Consider the following 19762-nt stretch of genomic DNA (forward strand, 5'->3'; position numbering starts at 1 on the left):
TGGAGTATCCTACTGCAAGAAGAGTCAGGAATCTCCACCCAGGATCTAACTGCAGCTATAAAGCAGAATTTGGTTGCAAGAAGTAATTTTTATTAACAGGTTGTTATGCTTTTTTTTTTCCCCTTAATGGAGCTTGACTAGCTGAATCTAACATTTAAGTGCAAGAACAAAGGCCAAGAAGATCCAAGACAGGGTGCTATTCACACAAGTTACCTGGTTAGAGAAAATTTGTCAGCATGACCTAGGGAAGGTCAAATAAAGTAATGAAACAGAAGAGAGACCGAGAGACTGATGCACGCGGGGAACTAGGATATGTTACAGTGGTGACACTGTAGGTCAGAAGGGCCGTGTTGGCACAATTGGTAGTCTAAACATAAAAAACTAAGGAAATCTGATTTCTATTATACTTCATACTACACTCAGCATCTATTCTAGATTAAAAATGTAAAAGGACACAGCAAAAGTTAAACAACTACAAGACATAATAGGAGAACAGCCAAATAGATTGTGATATATTCATACGAGTGAATATAGACACATACATCAATACCAAATAATTTTTTGTGTGAAAAAGGCAAATCATAGGAAAGGGTATACATTGCTAAGTAATACATTTGGCAAAATGAAACAATATAGTTTGATACGCATGTATGTTAAACCTTTAAAAAAACATTTCTTAAAATGTTCACACAAAATTTAAGATAATGGTTATTTCTGGGGAGGCATAGTTTTGGGGAGGAGAGGCAGGAAAGAAAAGGAAAGTTGCCCAGAAGCAATAGTGGAAGAGTTCAGGGCCCTCAACAGAGGGGAAGACTTTCAGACACCTAGAAGTGAGGGGGCGGTGGTGTTCAGGTAGAAGTGTCACCCCCATCAGCAGACCTCTTGCCCCTTTGTTTCACCTCACTCTCAGTCAAACTCCAGAAGGGGCTGGAAACCATCAGCTAAGAGGGAGGGAGGACATGAGTCTAAAAATAATAAGAATGAGAAACTCTTCACCCCCTAAACTCTAGGCTCCTCAGACTGAGTCAGGCTCAAATGGGAGTTAGAAAACAGACTTAAATCCAACAAGGGTTTGAAGTTTCTTAAAACACTGGACAGGAATGGAGTCATGTGGTAATTGACTGACTTAGATATTTTTAAGCTAAGGAAACAATTATTTACTCTCTAATGGAAAAGCTATAGGCCTTGCAGATACTTCATCCAGAGGCAGAAAGCAAATAGGTCCACAGAGGTGTTTTGAAAAGACAGGATGGAAAGTACAGTTGATACCTAGCTGATTGAGTAAACAAACTACACATAATCAATCTGGTCATTCATTTAATTAGAATTCTTCAAGCTTTCTGCTCCCTTAGAATAACATCCACATTCCCTACTGAGACTAAAAGGGGCCCATCTGGTCTCGAATAACTTTTCTCCTTGGTTCACAACACTTAGGTCACTCTGGTTTTTCTTGAGTTTCTCAAGCACACATCATACTTCTTTGGGCCTGGGGGCCTTTTCCACACTGTGGTCTTGGCTGGAGCCTTTCCCCCACCCCCTTCCTTCACCCTCATTCCTCTGATCTCACCTTAAGCATTACCACCTCTGCGAAACCTCCCCAAATCCTCCCAACAAGGACTCACCCCTGAGAACTCACTCTCTCAACGCTCCATGCTCCTCTGTTGCAGGTTCACGTTACCTGTAATTTCACAACTGTCTACGCCCAGGGCTGGAACACAAGTTCCAGGAGTACATGGGCTTGAATGTCTTCCTCACTCTATCACAGCACCTCCCTAAGTGCCTTGCAGGTAGTAAGTATTAAAAAACTATTTGTGGGAAGAGGAAAACACAGGGCTCATCCTGCTTCACTCCAGACCATCTAGGCATCTTCCTTTGGCCTATGGCTGGCCTCATGACTCCGGCTCCCAAATCCTTGTCCTTTCTGGTTAAAGTCCCACCTGCGTCCAGTTCCCAGATCTGGCTCTTTGCTACCATGTCCTTCCTCAGAAATGCCCATTCTCTAGTTTTTGTGCAAGTAGAGCAAAGTTACTGACTGAACATAGAACATGCTATGCTGCTTTTTAAACATTCTGATCTTTTAGAGAATTATCATATGCTCTCAAAATAATTAGGATAAAAATTGATACTAATATTGAGATGATACTAATCATATGTTAATTTTAAAGAGTGCTTCTCTATGTTTTCTACAAAGACGTACCTATATAAACAGGCATTAATGGATCTGTAATATCATACATACGAAAGCCATCAAAAACAAATAGTTCTCGATGATCACGGATACTTTTCTTTGAGACAGAAGTTCTACAATCATTGTGGAATAAAACCTAATGCCAACATCTGCTATATTATGTTTGCTTCCTGTCTGCATGTCTACCTCTGAGGGAGGTATTGGGTGGAGCATGGAGCTGTTGGCTGCTCCTGCTGCTGCTGCTAAGTTGCTTCAGTCGTGTCCAACACTGTGTGACCTCATAGATGGCAGCCCACCAGGCTCCCCCATCCCTGGGATTCTCCAGGCAAGAACACTGGAGTGGGTTGCCATTTCCTTCTCCAATGCATGAAAGTGAAAAGTGAAAAGTGAAGTCACTCAGTCATGTCTGACTCTTAGAGATCCCATGGACTGCAGCCCACCAGGCTCCTCCGTCCATGGGAGTTTCCAGGCAAGAGTATTGGAGTGGGTTGCCATTTCCTTCTCCAGGAGCTATTGGCTATGGGACATTATCTAGTTGATAGCTCAATGGATATATAATAGAGACATTTCAACCTGGTGGAACAGGGCTCACCAGTTTGGGAACAGGTGAGTTTCTGGTAATCTGAGACTATTCCTTTTCTGGTTGTTAGATGTGTGTGTGGGGGGGAGGGAGTACTTCTAGAATTCATATTGTTTTTCAAAGATTTTAAGCCTTAAAGGCAGTGTTCAGGGTCATTGGCTCTTGCTAATATCTTGGAAGAAAGCATTCCTGAGAACTCTGCATACCCTGTCAGGCAGTATTTCATGCAGGATGGTCTCCTCTGTGTTAGATTTGCTTGTTGTAGGGCATATGACAACTGCCGTGGGAGTGAGCTCTGAGGATAAGCAGTACCCAGTGTAGCCCAGACATTTTTGATACTCGGGACAACAAGCACACATTTCTTTAGCTTGGCTTAATAGTGCTGATATACCTGGCCCCACGTTCCTAAAACTGGGGCACTGTGCAAAGCACCTAGAAGTCTACAAATGTATTTGACCTCGCAAGGTGTTAAAAAAGACACTCTCCTTGACTAAGAAAATTACTCCAAAAAGTAGGCTCAAAATTTAGAATTTAGATACCAGTGTGCAATCTAAGTAAAATGTGAAGCTAATCAGTACCTACCTGGAGTGTATCAATTTTCCAAAGTGAATGTCATAGAATTGCTTGGTGTATATTCTATCCTTCGGTTCATTCTTGGGCACATATGCATAAAATATCATTTCATTTAAGGTGAGATACTGTGGAGCAAGGGCAGTGTCAAAGCCCATGTCAAAAGCCTGGAACATGAAAAAAGAAAATATTGAATTTATTTGGACTGCAAGGAGAACAAACTGTCAATCCTAAAGGAAATTAACTCTGAATATTGATTGGAAAGACTGATACTGAAGCTGAAGCTCCAATATTTTGGCCACCAGATGCGAAGAGCTGATTCTTTGGAAAAGACTCTGATGCTGGGAAAGACTGAGGGCAGGAGGAGAAGGGGGCTACAGAAGATGACATGGGTGGATGGCATCACCAACTCAGTGGACATGAGCTGGAGCAAAGTCCAGGAGATAGTGAAGGGACAGGGAAGACTGGCATGCTACAGTCCATGGGGCTGCAAAGAGTTAGACATGATTTAGCGACTGAACAACAGCATAATTCCATTATGACAAAATGCAAATAATGGATTTGCTTCCATTTCACATCAAAACAATATTGCTTTCCTCATCTGCTGAATATCCATGCAGATGGGAGGGAAAACACACTGTTCTATTGAGGAGGAGAGGAAATTCTGAAGAGTGAAGTTCAGTTTAACATTCCTGTATAGAAGGCTGCAATGGCAGACAGGAGTGTCTTGTCTCATATGTGGGGGAGGAGTTTAGAAGTGCAGGTTCTAGAACTTGGTTCCAGTTTGGAGTATTCTGTAAGCAAGGGGCTGAGAAGCACCTCCTGACACTTAACAGCTACTCCCACCATGTCATGCTGGTAACTCTGTACTGCTGCTGCTGAGTCCTCGAGGCTGGTGGTTCACAAGGCTTTTCCTCTCTCTCAACACAGACAACTTTGGACCAGATTTCTGATCTGCAAGTCATCTTTCCAACATACACTTCTCTGATGCTGACCTTGTCCAGCTTTGAGAAATTGTAGGAGTGAGAAGACAGGTGGGGACCAGTCCTAAGAGGATGCTGGAGTCGCCCTGGTTGCTGGGACATGAGGACGGAGGGGAAGATGCTGCAGTCAGATGGAGCAGTCCCCATCAAGCACTGCCGTTCAGACCCATGTTCTGTCATGCCTTTTCCTCTGGTCTCTGAAATATGGGAACTCACTGAGAAAGGGAGAGAATGGGAAACAGATGCCAGGAGAATACACATGGGCCTGAACATGTATTGAACAGATGGCTTAAGGACTCTTGAAAGCTGACAAGGCTTTAAGAGTTCTGTGTGACATTCGAGACTGGGAGTGGCAAGAACATCCCATGAAAGAATGTGCAAATCCCGGCAAAGACAGCATAGTGACTAAAAACACAGGTCCTGAACCTGTTGCCCCAAACTGATTTGATGCCTGATTCCAGGAACTAACCAGTGGTGTGTGTAATTTGGGGTGAATTATTTACCCTCCCTGTGCCTCACTTTTCTTGTGGGTAAAATGAGGATAAGTAATTGTTATAAAGATTAAGTGTTCACGACAGTACTTGGCACTTGATGCTGCTGCTGCTAAGTTGCTTCAGTCGTGTCCGACTCTGTGCGACCCCATAGACGGCAGCCCACCAGGCTCCCCCGCCCCTGGGATTCTCCAGGCAAGAGGACTGGAGGGGGTTGCCGTTTCCTTCTCCTTTGGCACCTACTCAGAGCCAAACAAGGTTTACGGATCATGTGTATTCAGAGAGGACACAGATATAGTTTGTTTTGGGAGAGGGAGGTGATAATATTGAGTGCAAATTCCTTGAATGCACTCACCTTGAGTATAAAAACCCATTTTGGCTTTTGATTTTAATAATTTAAACTTTCACTTAAGAGAACATTTTCTACAAATTGTGAAGTTAGTGAAAATTGAGGTAACTGCTTTTTTGGTTAGGGCTACCCTGCTGATCACAGGATTTGATTTGTTTCTATGTAGCGCCACACAACAGACTGGTGAATAAATTAAACAGGGAGTCACATGATGGCATCTTACTGTCACTAGGAAGTTCCACTTTTTTCTCTGTCAGTATCTCAGAAGACAGGGAAGTTAAAGCACCGTGTTCTGAACCGCAGTCTTGGCCTGGCGATTTTGAGTGATTTAAAACTAGAGTCACCCTTTATTCTATATAAAGTGCAGATTTTATTAGATCCCAGTTTAAAAATCTGTTTATTTGCTGATACATTGATGAGAGTTCATTATCATGATTATGTGTTCTGTGATGAGTTTGTAGGTTCAAATATCTTTATAAGTTGGAGAAAGAAATGGCAACCCACTCCACTATTCTTGCCTGGAGAATCCCATGGACAGAGAAGCCTGGAGGGCTACAGTCCATGGGGTCGCAAAGAGTTGGACACGACTGAGTGACTTCACTTACTTACTTATCTTTATAAGTAGCCCATTATACATTAAAATTATTAGAAAAATCTGCATGAAGTATCATCTGTGATGCAGATGATTATTCCTTTCTCTGTTAGCATTAGAAAAGGAAGAAACAAGTGGGGAGGGTTAGTAAGAAAGAAAAAAGTCAACAGTGGGAAAAAACAGAACTCATGTTTCTTTAAGGTCAACCTTCAGAGAGTCAAACTCACCATAAACCTGGGTTGGATCTAGTTTAGAACATCTGGTGGTTTGCTGTGAAAACATTTATGTGAAAATATTCCAGGTGTGTGTGTAAATCTATAAAGCTCTGTATGGGACTTGAAAGATTTTGGAGATGTTCCCTGATATATGAAAGTTTTTCCTTTAGTTAAAAATAGCAAAGAGTATTAAGAGTGTTTGTCCCAAGGAAAACGCTTTCCCTATTTCTCTGTATATAGAATGTGACCTCTATTAAAACAAGGCAAACAGTTTCAACACATTAGATCACTGACCTGTCCAAAAATACCTTTAGAATTTCCAAAGGCAGCAAGTGATCCACCAGCTTCAAAGTGGTCTGGAGTCAGTTTATGTATGAATCCCATGTGGTCATAGTATAAAGTGAAAATTTTATCAGAAATAGATCCAATTTTACTATATTTTCCTAACCCTGTTAGGAAAGAAATGGATATTGCTTGATATTGATATGATACACTTCAGTTCAGTTCAGTCACTCAGTTGTGTCTGACTTTTTGCGACCCCTTGGACTGCAGCATGCCAGGCTTCCCTGTCCAACACCAACTCCTGGAGCCTGCTCAAATTCACGTCCATTGAGTCAGTGATGCCATCAAACTATCTCATCCTCTGTCGTCCCCTTCTCCTCCTGCCTTCAATCTTTCCCAGCATTAGGGTCTTTTCCAGTGAGTCAGTTCTTCATATCAGGTGGCCAATGTATTGGATGATACAACTAGAGAACTTTTAAAACTCTACCTTATAAAAACTCTATTTAAACTAAGAGGTGAGAGAAGTGCTCTGAGACTCAATAATTAGAAAATTCATGTTAGTTTTTGTTAAGTCCACAGAAAGTTTTTTTTCAAGCTCCATTTCATTACTGAACCTGTTTGCTGAAGCGAGTGGACAGAGTGAGCAGATGTCTGGACGAAAGGAGGCTAGCTCCTCCTGGCGGTGAGTTCTCTTCATAACACTGAAATCAGACTCCCCAGTAGGTGGACGTGAAGAAGGAAAGGGCAACTCACTCCACCAGTACATTTGCCTGGAAAATCCCATGGACGAAGCAGCCTGGTAGGCTACAGTCCATGAGGTCGCGAAAAGTCGGACACGGCTGAGCGACTTCACTTTCACTTTTCACTCTCATGCATTGGAGAAGGAAATGGCAACCCACTCCAGTATTCTTGCCTGGAGAATCCCAGGGACAGAGGAGCCTGGTGGGCTGCTGTCTATGGGGTTGCACAGGGTCGGACACGACTGAAGCGGGTTAGCATCAGCAGTAGGTGGAAGGCAGTGAGAAAATAACCCTCGGGGAGGCAAGGGGAATTATCAGTAGAGACCACTGGGTCATTAGCTATACTAGGATTAATATGTTGAACCAGACTTAGTTATCTCACGCTTCTCCTGTGTCCTGGCAGTAATCTGGTGGTGCAGCAACATTCACTGGACCAGACATTGATCCACTGAGAGTGCGCCCTCTGCTGGATGGACGATGAACGCTCAGGTCTCGGTATGAGAAAAGCTGATTTCCAAGCCCCAGCCACCAAGCCCTCTCATCCTCCCAGTTTAGCCAGGGTCTCCTGGCCCACTCTCCTGTCCTAACCCCTAATACTGGAGTGACCCGGGACTCAGTTCTTAGATCTGTTCTCTCACTCTCTCAAGATATCTGGTCCAGTTTCAGGTTTTTAAATACATCTTTATGTGGATGATTCCCAAATTGAAACCTCCCATCTCACTCTTTCCTGAACTCTAGACTTATCTATAACTGTCTAATGACATCTCCATATGCATGTCAGGCAAGTATCTCCCACGGAACTGATCCCATACTGCACTTCTAACCCTCACACAAACTTCCTCCATGTTTAGCCTTGTTGCTCACTCAGTCATGTCTGTTTGTGAAGTGGTCAAACAAGAGATGGCAAGAGTGAACGTCGACATTCTAGGAACTAAAATGGACTGGAATGGGTGAATTTAACTCAGATGACCATTATATCTACTACTGCGGGCAGGAATCCCTCAGAAGAAATGGAGTAGCCATCATGGTCAACAAAAGAGTCCGAAATGCAGTACTTGGATGCAATCTCAAAAACGACAGAATGATCTCTGTTCATCTCCAAGGCAAACCATTCAATATCACAGTAATCCAAGTCTATGCCTCAACCAGTAATGCTGAAGAAGCTGAAGTTGGACGATTTTATGAAGACCTACAAGACCTTTTAGAACTAACACCCAAAAAAGATGTCCTTTTCATTTAGGGAACTGGAATGCAAAAGTAGGAAGTTAAGAAACACCTAGAGTAACAGGCAAATTTGGCCTTGGAATGTGGAATGAAGCAGGGCAAAGACTAATAGAGTTTTGCCAAGAAAATGCACTGGTCATAGCAAACACCCTCTTCCAACAACACAAGAGAAGACTCTACACATGGACATCACCAGATGGTCAACACCGAAATCAGATTGATTATATTCTTTGCAGCCAAAGATGGAGAAGCTCTATACAGTCAACAAAAACAAGACTGGGAGCTGACTGTGGCTCAGATCATGAACTCCTTATTACCAAATTCAGACTTAAATTGAAGAAAGTAGGGAAAATCACTAGACCATTCAGGTATGACCTAAATCAAATCCCTTATGACTATACAGTAGAAGTGAGAAATATATTTAAGGGCCTAGATCTGATAGATAGAGTGCCTGATGAACTATGGAATGAGGTTCATGACATTGTACAGGAGACACGGATCAAGACCATCCCCATGGAAAAGAAATGCAAAAAAGCGAAAAGCAAAGGAGAAAAGGAAAGATATAAGCATCTGAATGCAGAGTTCCAAAGAATAGCAAAAAGAGATAAGAAAGCCTTCTTCAGCGATCAATGCAAAGAAATAGAGGAAAAGAACAGAATGGTAAAGACTAGAGATCTCTTCAAGAAAATTAGAGATACCAAGGGAACATTTCATGCAAAGATGGGCTCGATAAAGGACAGAAATGGTATGGATCTAACAGAAGCAGAAGATATTAAGAAAAGGTGGCAAGACTACACAGAAGACCTGTACAAAAAGATCTTCATGACCCGGATAATCACAATGGTGTGATCACTCATCTAGAGCCAGACATCCTGGAATTTGAAGTCAAGTGGTCCTTAGAAAGCATCACTACGAACAAAGCTAGTGGAGGTGATGGCATTCCAGTAGAGCTATTTCAAATCCTGAAAGATGATGCTGTGAAAGTGCTATACTCAATATGCCAGCAAATTTGGAAAACTCAGCAGTGGCCACAGGACTCGAAAAGGTCAGTTTTCATTCCAATCCCTAAGAAAGGCAATGCCAAAGAATGCTCAAACTACCGCACAATTGCAGTCATCTCACATGCTAGTAAAATAATGCTCGAAATTCTCCAAGCCAGGCTTCAGCAATACGTGAACCGTGAACTTCCTGATGTTCAAGCTGGTTTTAGAAAAGGCAGAGGAACCAGAGATCAAATTGCCAACATCCACTGGATCATGGAAAAAGCAAGAGAGTTCCAGAAAAGCATCTATTTCTGCTTTATTGACTATGCAAAGCCTTTGACTCTGTGGATCACAGTAAACTGTGGAAAATTCTGAAAGAGATGGGAATACTAGACCACCTGACCTGCCCTTTGAGAAGTCTGTATGCAGGTCAGGAAGAAAGAGTTAGAACTGGACATGGAACAACAGACTCGTTCCAAATAGGAAAAGGAGTGCGTCAAAGCTGTATATTGTCACCCTGCTTATTTAACTTCTATGCAGAACACTTCATGAGAAACGCTGGACTGGAAGAAACACAAGCTGGAATCAAGATTGCCGAGAGAAATATCAATAACCTCAGATATGCAGATGACACCACGCTTATGGCAGAAAGTGAAGAGGAACTAAAAAGCCTCTTGATGAAAGTGAAAGAGGAGAGTGAAAAAGTTGGCTTAAAGCTCAACATTCAGAAAACGAAGATCATGGCATCTGGTCCCATCACTTCATGGGAAATAGATGGGGAAACAGTGGAAACAGTGTCAGATTTTATTTTGGGGGGCTCCAAAATCACTGCAGATGGTGATGAAATTAAAAGATGCTTACTCTTGGAAGAAAAGTTATAATCAACCTAGACAGCATATTCAAAAGCAGAGCCATTACTTTGCCGACTAAGGTCCATCTAGTCAAGGCTATGGTTTTTCCAGTAGTCATGTATGGATGTGAGAGTTGGACTGTGAAGAAAGCTGAGCGCCAAAGAATTGATGCCTTTGAACTGTGGTGTTGGAGAAGACTCTTGAGAGTCCCTTGGACTGCAAGGAGATCCAACCAGTCTATTCTGAAGGAGATCAGCCCTGGGATTTCTTTGGAAGGAATGATGGTAAAGCTGTAACTCCAGTACTTTGGCCACCTCATGCGAAGAGTTGACTCTTTGGAAAAGACTCTGATGCTGGGAGGGATTGAGGGCAGGAGGAGAAGGGGACAACAGAGGATGAGATGGCTGGATGGCATCACGGACTCGATGGACGTGAGTCTGAGTGAACTCCAGGAGTTGGTGATGGACAGGGAGGCCTGGCGTGCTGCGATTCATGGGGTCGCAAAGAGTCGGACACGACTGAGCAACTGAACTGAACTGAACTGGACTATAGCTCACCAGGCTCCTCTGTCCATGGAATTCTCCAGCAAGAATACTGGAGTAGGTAGCCATTCCCTTATCTGCAGATCTTCTCAACCCAGAGATAAAACAATGGACTCTCACACTGCAGGAAGATTCTTTACCATCTGAGCCACTAGGGAAGTCCTCCTCATCTCCATTAAGGGAACTGCATTATTCCTGCTGCTCAGTCCAGAAACCATGGTGCCATTCTTAACACCTCTCTTTCTGTCACACTCTGTATCCAATCCATCAGGAAATCCTACTGACTTTAGCCTCAAGGGGTATGTGTATAAAACCCAGTCTCTCTCACCAGAATCACCCTGGACAAGCCAATAAATACATTTAGTTATTAAGAAATTTATGAGGAATTACCTCATGCAATTATGGAGACTGAGAAGTGCTATGATCTGCTGTCTGCAAGGTAGAGAAGAAGTGTGAGCACCTGGAGAGTTGGTGGTGTGACTCCTAGTTGGAGCCCAAAGGCCTGAGAACTGGGTTGTTGGGTGGGAGAGCAGAAAACAGATGTCCCAACTTGAGCAGGTGCAACAAGAAGCAGAAGGGGTGAATTCCTCTCTCCTCCACCTTTTTGTTCTATTTTGGTCTTCAACAGACTGGGTGATACCCACCCATACTGGGAAGGGCAGTCTATAGAATTCAAATGTTAATCTGGTCCAGAAACAGCCACACAGACACGCACAGAAATATGTTTAATTTGGGCACCCCTTGGAATCATGATGGTGTGATCACTCATCTAGAGCCAGACACCCTGGAATGTGAAGTCAAGTGGGCCTTAGGAAACATCACTACGCACAAAGCTAGTGGAGGTGACGGAATTCCAGTAGAGCTATTTCAAATCCTGAAAGATGATGCTGTGAAAGTGCTGCACTCAATATGCCAGCAAATTTGGAAAACTCAGCAGTGGCCACAGGTCAGTTTTCATTCCAATCCCAAAGAAAGGCAATGCCAAAGAATGTTCAAACTACTGCACAATTGTACTCATCTCACACACTAGTGAAGTGATGCTTAAAATTCTCCAAGCCAGGCTTCAGCAATACGTGAACCGTGAACTTCCTGATGTTTAAGCTGGTTTTAGAAAAGGCAGAGGAACCAGAGATCAAATTGCCAACATCTGCTGAATCATGGAAAAAGCAAGAAAGTTCCAGAAAAGCATCTATTTCTGCTTTATTGCCTATGCCAAAGCCTTTGACTCTGTGGATCACAATAAACTGTGGAAAATTCTGAAAGAGATGGGAATACCAGATCACCTGACCTGCCTCTTGAGAAATCTGTATGCAGGTCAGGAAGAAAGAGTTAGAACTGAACATGGAACAACAGACTGGTTCCAAATAGGAAAAGGAGTACATCAAGGCTGTATATTGTCACCCTGCTAATTTAACTTATATGCAGAGTGCATCATGAGAAAAACTGGACTGGATGAAGCACAAGCTGGAATCAAGATTGCCAGGAGAAATATCAATAACCTCAGATATGCAGATGACACCACGCTTATGGCAGAAAGTGAAGAGGAACTAAAAAGCCTCTTGATGAAAGTGAAAGAGGAGAGTGAAAAAGTTGGCTTAAAGCTCAACATTCAGAAAACGAAGATCATGGCATCCGGTCCCATCACTTCATGGCAAATAGATGGGGAAACAGTGTCAGATTTTATTTTTGGGGGCTCCAAAATCACTGCAGATGGTAATTGCAGCCATGAAATTAAAAGACGCTTACTCTTGGAAGGAAAGTTATGACCAACCTAGATAGCATATTTAAAACCAGAGACATTACTTTGTCAACAAAGGTCCATCTAGTCAAGGCTATGGTTTTTCCAGTAGTCATGTATGGATGTGAGAGTTGGACTGGAAGAAAGCTGCTGCTACTGCTGCTGCTAAATCGCTTCCTTCAGTTGTGTCCAACTCTGTGCGACCCCTCAGACGACAGCCCACCAGGCTCCTCTGTCCCTGGGATTCTCCAGGCAAGAATACTGGAGTGGGTTGCCATTTCCTTCTCCAACGTATGAAAGTGAAAAATCAAAGTGAAGTCGCTCAGTCGTGTCCGACTCTTCACGACCCCGTGGACTGCAGCCTACCAGGCTCCTACATCTATGGGATTTTCCAGGCAAGAGTACCGGAGTGGGGTGCCATTGCCTTCTGAGTGCCGAAGAATTGATGCTTTTGAAGTGTGGCGTTGGAGAAGACTCTTGAGGGCCCTTTGGACTGCAAGAAGATCCAACCAGTGCATCCTAAAGGAGATGAGTCCTGGGTGTTCATTGGAAGGACTGATGTTGAAGCTGAAACTCCAGTACTTTGGCCACCTGATGGGAAGAGCTGACTCATTTGAAAAGACCCCAATGCTGGGAAAGATTGAGGGCAGGAGGAGAAAGGGAAGACAGAGGATGAAATGGATGGATGGTATCACCAACTCAATGGACATGGGTTTGGGTGGACTCCAGGAGTTGGTGATGGACAGGGAGTTCTGGCATGCTGCGGTTCCTGGGGTCGCAAAAGTTGGACACGACTGAGTGACTGAACTGAACTGAACTGGTAGCTCAGATGGTAAAGACTCCGGCTGCAATGTGGGAGACCTGGGTTCGATCCCTGGGTTGGGCAGATCCCCTGGAGGAGGGCATGGCAACCCACTCCAGTATTCTTGCCTGGAGAATTCCATGGACAGAGGAGCCTGGTGGGCTACAGTCCATAGGGTCAGAAAGAGTGGGACACGACTGAGCAACTTTCACTGGCTCAGTCAAGTTGACACATGAAATTAACCATTGCAATTACTGACGTTCAATATGCCGTATTTCATCTATAAACATAAGATAGACTTTTTTTTCATATTTTAACATCTTGGAAATGGATGTTTTTATAATTGATGTCTTATAATCATCGTCCACTAGGTGGCACTCACGCCATAGTAGTCAATTAGCTATGGGGGCTATATCAATGTTGTCTCGGTTCTTTATATTGTCATTACTTCCCTGGATCATTGGTATAATACATGTTGAGCTATAATGCTGCTTAAAATGATTTAAAATATTACATTATAATTTGGTATTGAAACAAAATAACTGTGGGTTCAGCAAGAGAGGAAAACAAAGCAAGGCCTATATTCATCAAAAAAAGCAAATGGCACTAAAGAATTACCACACTACCACATTTTCTTGTAGAACATTCACCAACTATTTTATATGACCTAAGAGGAAAGAAGCCTATAAGTAGATGAGATTACATGTTTTACTGTGAAGATACACATGAAATTGTTGCCTTATCACACACCAAGCTGGGGAAATAATGTCAGCATAATCCATGCATCACCCATGATCATTATTAAAACACGGCGTTAAAGTTTAACTGGAAGAGTTCTTCGTTTCTTTGTGTGAATAGAACCAAGTGTATCTTACACTCAATAAAGCTCCTATTTGATGACATATGTTTATAACATTCTTCTGTTGGTTTTGCCTATGAACAACTAGTTGTGTGTGAACAGTTGCTCAGTCGTGTTGGACTCTTGGTGACCCCATGGGCTGTAGTCCACCAGGCTCCTCTGTCTAAGGGATTTTCCAGGCAAGAATACTGGAGTGGGTTGCCGTTTCCTCCACCAGGAGATCTTCCTGACCCAGGGATCAAACCTGCGTCTCCTGCATTTTCCTGCTTTGGCAGGGTGAGTTTTTACCACTGAGCCACCTGGGTTGAACTGGCTCCAGATTCTCAGGTAACCTTTTTCTCCAAAGGTTCTTTAAAACAATATGTGATATTATTTGTTGCATTAGAGAAAAAACCAAGGTTGGCTTGATTCTTTTGTGCCTTTAACATTGATTTACATTTTCTACTTCAAATAATCCAGACGTGTTTTTGCTTTTATTATTGGTTTCGCTTTCAGTTAAAAATTTAGTGTCTTATCAGTTTTGGTTTCCTATTCTTACTATTTTCAGTATTGATTCATTCATTTATAGTAGAGAGCTACAACGTGCCAGGAAGAGAAATACAGAACCACCACCTTTGTTCATCACAGAAAATCCCCACCACTTATAAGTTCTCAATCTTTAGCATCAACGTTTGCCATCTGAGATTCTACTTATTTATTCATTCTATATGTAGACATGTTTCTGTAGTTTATATCTATGATTTTTAATAGTTTATATTGTCAAGTTAGTTTAGTTTTCTTAAGTGTTGATTATTTTTACCATTTCCAAAGTAATCTTGCTTAGTCTATTTTGACTTTTGTTTCTAATATGTGTTTATTCTCTTTTTGACTGTTCCCCTGGATCCATTCTCTGACTCTTCCTTGTTTGGTGCACTGAAAGGCTCATCCCTTTGAATTTCAATCTGTTGCTGTTCAGTTGCTAAGTTGCGTCTGACTCTTAGTGACCCCATGAACATCTAGGCTCCCCTGTCCTTCATTATTTCTCGGAATTTGCTCAACCTCATTTCCACTGAGTCAGTGATGCTACCTGGCCATCGCACCTTCTGTTGCCTTCTCTTATTTCCCTCAATCTTTCCTAGCATCAAGATCTTTCCCAAAGAGTCAGCTCTTCACATCAGGCCAAAGTACTGGAGCTACTTCCGCTGCTTCTAGCAGGCTTCTGACTGCCAAACCAAGTACATGGAGAGCCATATATCATTTACCCAACTCTACCTCTTACAAGCTGTGTGGCTTTAATCATATCAACTTAATCTGTAAAAATAACTAACATTACCCACTTCACCTTGGTTGTTGTGAATATTAAATGAGATGATACTTGTAACACTCTGAATACAACTGCACTAGCTCAGTGTGTGGGAGCTATTAATATTATTTGTCTTTGGGTAGAGTGACGTTATAAATGAGAATAAAGCGTAATGTTTCAGAGTTCCCCTGCTTTAGGGTTGTTCATAGGATCTTACTTTTGTAGATCCTAAAAGTCTACCACCACCACCTCATCCCTGCCAGAGGATTCTGGGAAGACGGTAGAGTAGGCTGCACTAGGAATCTCTCTCCCCACACAGACAACGATTGCTCTGGAAGAATCTACCTGATGTAACTCTTTGTAAACTCTGGAGTCTATTGAAGGCTTGCAACTTTCAGAGGAAGACTTGGAGAGTAAATTGTGGTTAATTTCAGCTCTTAACACAGTAGAAGCTACCCATCCTTCATTTTCAGTCTCATGGCAAACAGTTTTGCATATGTTTCTGGGGCAGTTGCAGACAGCTTGCAGGAAGCAGGGTGGGCCAAAAGAACTTTGTCCTCCAAATATTGCGGGTCTGTGTTCTGTTGGCTGATTGCGGCTCATCACACAAGTGCAGACGAAAAGCAGGGGCCATTCTTCTTGCACAGCTCTCAGTGTTGCAAGTCCCACTCTCCCCTGGTTGAAATGACTTCCAGGGAATTTAAAGGGCCTGGGCGTTTTGAACCCTTATTTACTCCTTAATTTCTCCCTTTTTTCCCCTTTTTTAGAACCCAACATTAAAGACTAGACATCTCAGTTATTATCAAAAAGACTAAAGATATCAAGTGTTAGTTAAAATTTAGAGAAAAGAAAACACTTGTACACTGTTGGTGGGAATGTAAATTGGTGCTGTCACTGTGAAAAACAGTGTGAAGACACCTTAAAAAATTAAGACTGAAAATACCATATAATTCAGCAATTCCACTTTTGGGTATATATCCATAGGAAATGAAATCACTATCTTGAATAGATATTTGCATCCCCATTTTCATTAAAGCATTGTTCAGAATAACTGAAATATGGAAGCAACCTTAATGTTCACCAACAGATGAATCAATAAAGAAAATGTGGTACATATACACAAAAGAATATTATTTGGCCACGAAAAAGAAGGAAACCCTGCCATATGCAACAATGGAGGAAACTTGAGGGCATTATGCTAAATGCAATAACTCAGAGAAAGTACTATAGGACCTCATTTATATGTTGAACCTATAAAAAAGTCAGTATCACATAAAGTATCTCCTCTGACCACAAGGAGATGATGTTAAAAATCATTAACAAAGAAACTGTAAAATTCCAAAATTGCGGAACTAAATAAAGCACATTAAAACTAGCAACTACCAAAGAGTAAATCACAAGGGAAACTGTAAAATACTTTGAGGCAAATGAAAATGAAACTACAATATGCCAAAACTTACAGGATGAAGTGAAAGTGGTACTATTGGAGAAATTTGTTACTATAAATATTTACATTAAAAATAAGGAAGAAACAAGAGCCTATTATATGGAGTGAAGTAAGTCACAAAGAGAAAAACAAATATTAACGTATATATATGGAATCTAGAAAGATGGTACTGATGAACCTACTTGCAGGGCAGCAATGGAGACGCAGACAGAGAGAACAGACTTGTGGTCACAGTGGTTGGGGGAGGAAGGAGAGAGTGGCATGAATGGAGAGAGTAACACTGAACCAAATACACTACCATCTGTAAAACAGATAGTCAAAGGGAATTTGCTGTATGACTCAGGGAACTCAAACTGGGGCTCTAGGTAACAACCCTGGAGAGGTGGGATGGGACAGGAGGTGGTAGGGGGGTTCAAGAGTCAGGGGACAGATGTATACCTATGGCTGATTCGCGTTGATGTATGATGGAAACCAACACAATATAGTAATTATCTTTCAATGAAAAATGTATTTTTTAAAAATTAAAAAAAGGAGTGACTGAGTGAAGGGAAGCAAAGACTACAAAATTTCAATTATAAAATGAATAAGTCATGGAGATGAATAGGAATATCTTGGAGATGCTGCAACTTTGTTTCTAATAAAGCAAATATTGCAATAAAGTGAATCACATGAACTTTTTTGATTTCCCAGAGTGTATAATGCAACCGATCAATGCGATTGATCAGTGATCAATGCAAAGAAATAGAGGAAAACAACAGAATGGGAAAGACTAGAGATCTCTTCAAGAAAATTAGAGATACCAAGGGAACATTTCATGCAAAGATGGGCACAATAAAGGACATAAATGGTACGAACCTAACAGAAGCAGAAGATATTAAAAAGAGGTGGCAAGAACATGACCCAGATAACCACAATGGCTTGATCACTCACCTAGAGCCAGACATCCTGGAATGTGAAGTCAAGTGGGCCTTAGGAAGCATCACTATGAACAAAGCTAGTGGAGGTGACAGAATTCCAGTTGAGCTATTTCAAATCCTAAAAGATGATGCTGTGAAAGTGCTACAGTCAATATGCCAGCAAATTTGGAAAACTGAGCAGTGGCCACAGGACTGGGAAAGGTCAGTTTTCATTCCAATCCCAAAGAAAGGCAATGCCAAAGAATGTTCAAACTACTGCACAATTGCACTCATCTCATACACTAGCAAAGTAATGCTCAAAATTCTCTAAGCCAGGCTTCAACAGTACGTGAACTGCGAACTTCCAGATGTTCAAGGTGGATTTTAAAAAGGCAGAGGGACCAGAGATCAAATCACCAACATCTGATGGATCATCAAAACAGCAAGAGAGTTCCAGAAAAACATCTACTTCTACTCTATTGACTACGCCAAAGCCTTTGACTGTGTGGATCACAACAGTGGAAAATTCTTTAAGAGATCAGAATACCAGACCACCTTACCTGCCTCCTGAGAAATCTGTATGCAGGTCAAGAAGCAAGTTAGAACTGGACATGAAACCACAGACTGGTTCCAAATTGGGAAAGGAGTATGTCAAGGCTGTATATTGTCACCCTGCCTATTCAACTTATATGCAGAGTACATCATGCAAAATGCTGGGCTGGATGAAGCACAAGCTGGAATCAAGATTGCCGGGAGAAATATTAATAACCTCAGATATGCAGATGACACCACCCTTATGGGAGAAGAACTAAAGAGCCTCTTGATGAAGGTGAAAGAGGACAGTGAAAAAGCTGGCTTAAAACTCAACTTTCAAAAAACGAAGATCGTGGCATCCAGTCCCATTACTTCATGGCAAATAGATGGGGAAACAGTGGAAACGGTGACAGAGTTTATTTTCTTGGGCTCCAAAATCACTGCAGATAGTGACTGCAGCCATGAAATTAAAAGACGCATGCTCCTTGGAAGAAAAGTTATGACCAACCTAGACAGCATATTAAAAAGCAGAGACATTACTTTCCCAACAAAGGTCCATCTAGTCAAAGCTATGGTTTTTCCAGTAATCATGTATGGATGTGAGAGTTGGACTATAAAGAAAGCTGAGTGCGGAAGAATTGATGCTGTTGAACAGTGGTGTTGAAGAAGATTCCTGAGAGTCCCTTGGACTGCAAAGAGATCCAACCAGTCCATCTTAAAGGAAATCAGTCCTGAATATTCATTGTAAGGACTGATGCTGAAGCTGAAACTCCAATACTTTGGCCACCTGATGCGAAGAACTGACTCACTGGAAAAGACCCTGATGCTGGGAAAGATTGAAGGCAGGAGGAGAAGGGATGAGAGGATGAGATGGTTGTATGGCATCACCAACTCAATGAATATGAGTTTGAGTAAAGTCCAGGAGATTGTGAAAGACAGGGAAGCCTAGCATGCTGCAGTCCATGGGGTTACAAACAGCTGGACACCACTGAGCGACTGAAAAACAACAGCAACAGCGTTGTACAGGAGGCAGTGACCAACGTAATCCCAAAGGAAAAGAAATGCAAGAAGGTAAGTGGTTGTCTGAGGAGGCTTTACAAAGAGCCAAGAAGAGAAGAGAAAGGCAAGGGAGAAAAGGAAAGATAAAACCAAATAAATGCAGAGTTCCAGAGAATAGCAAGGAGAGATAAGAGGCCTTCTTATATGAGAAATGCAAATAATAGAGGAACGCAATACAATGGGAATGACTACAAATCTCTTCAAGAAAATTAGAGATATTGAGGGATCATTTCGTGCAAGGATGGGCACAATAAAGGGTAGAAATGGTATGGACCTAGCAGAAGCAGAAGATATTAAGAAGAGATGGCAAGAATACACAGAAGAACTATACAAAAATGGTCTTAAAGACCCGGATAATTGTGATGGTGTGGTCACTCACCTAGAGCCAGACATCCTGGAGTGCAAAGGCAAGTGGGTCTTAGAAAGTATTACTACAGCAAAGCTAGTGGGCATAATGGAATTCCAGTAGAAATATTTAAAATACTAAATGATAATGCAGTTAAAGTGCTGCACTCAATATGTCAGCAAATTTGGAAAACTCAGCAGTGGCCACAG

General features: G+C 42.0%; 1 protein-coding gene across 1 annotated transcript in view; it reads right to left on the bottom strand.

Moving 5' to 3' along the window:
* Positions 1-19762, bottom strand: part of CATSPERB (cation channel sperm associated auxiliary subunit beta) — a 136181-nt gene that overhangs the window by 36664 nt on the left and 79755 nt on the right. Inside the window, exons 15-16 of the mRNA XM_068990985.1 lie at positions 6263-6417; positions 3351-3505 (exon numbers count right to left, since the gene is read on the bottom strand). Coding sequence (XP_068847086.1) covers positions 3351-3505; positions 6263-6417 — 310 coding nt within the window. The remainder of the gene's footprint in view (positions 1-3350; positions 3506-6262; positions 6418-19762) is intronic.

The sequence above is a fragment of the Capricornis sumatraensis genome, chromosome 19, assembly GCF_032405125.1.
Source record: "Capricornis sumatraensis isolate serow.1 chromosome 19, serow.2, whole genome shotgun sequence".
NCBI classification, from domain to species: domain Eukaryota; kingdom Metazoa; phylum Chordata; class Mammalia; order Artiodactyla; family Bovidae; genus Capricornis; species Capricornis sumatraensis.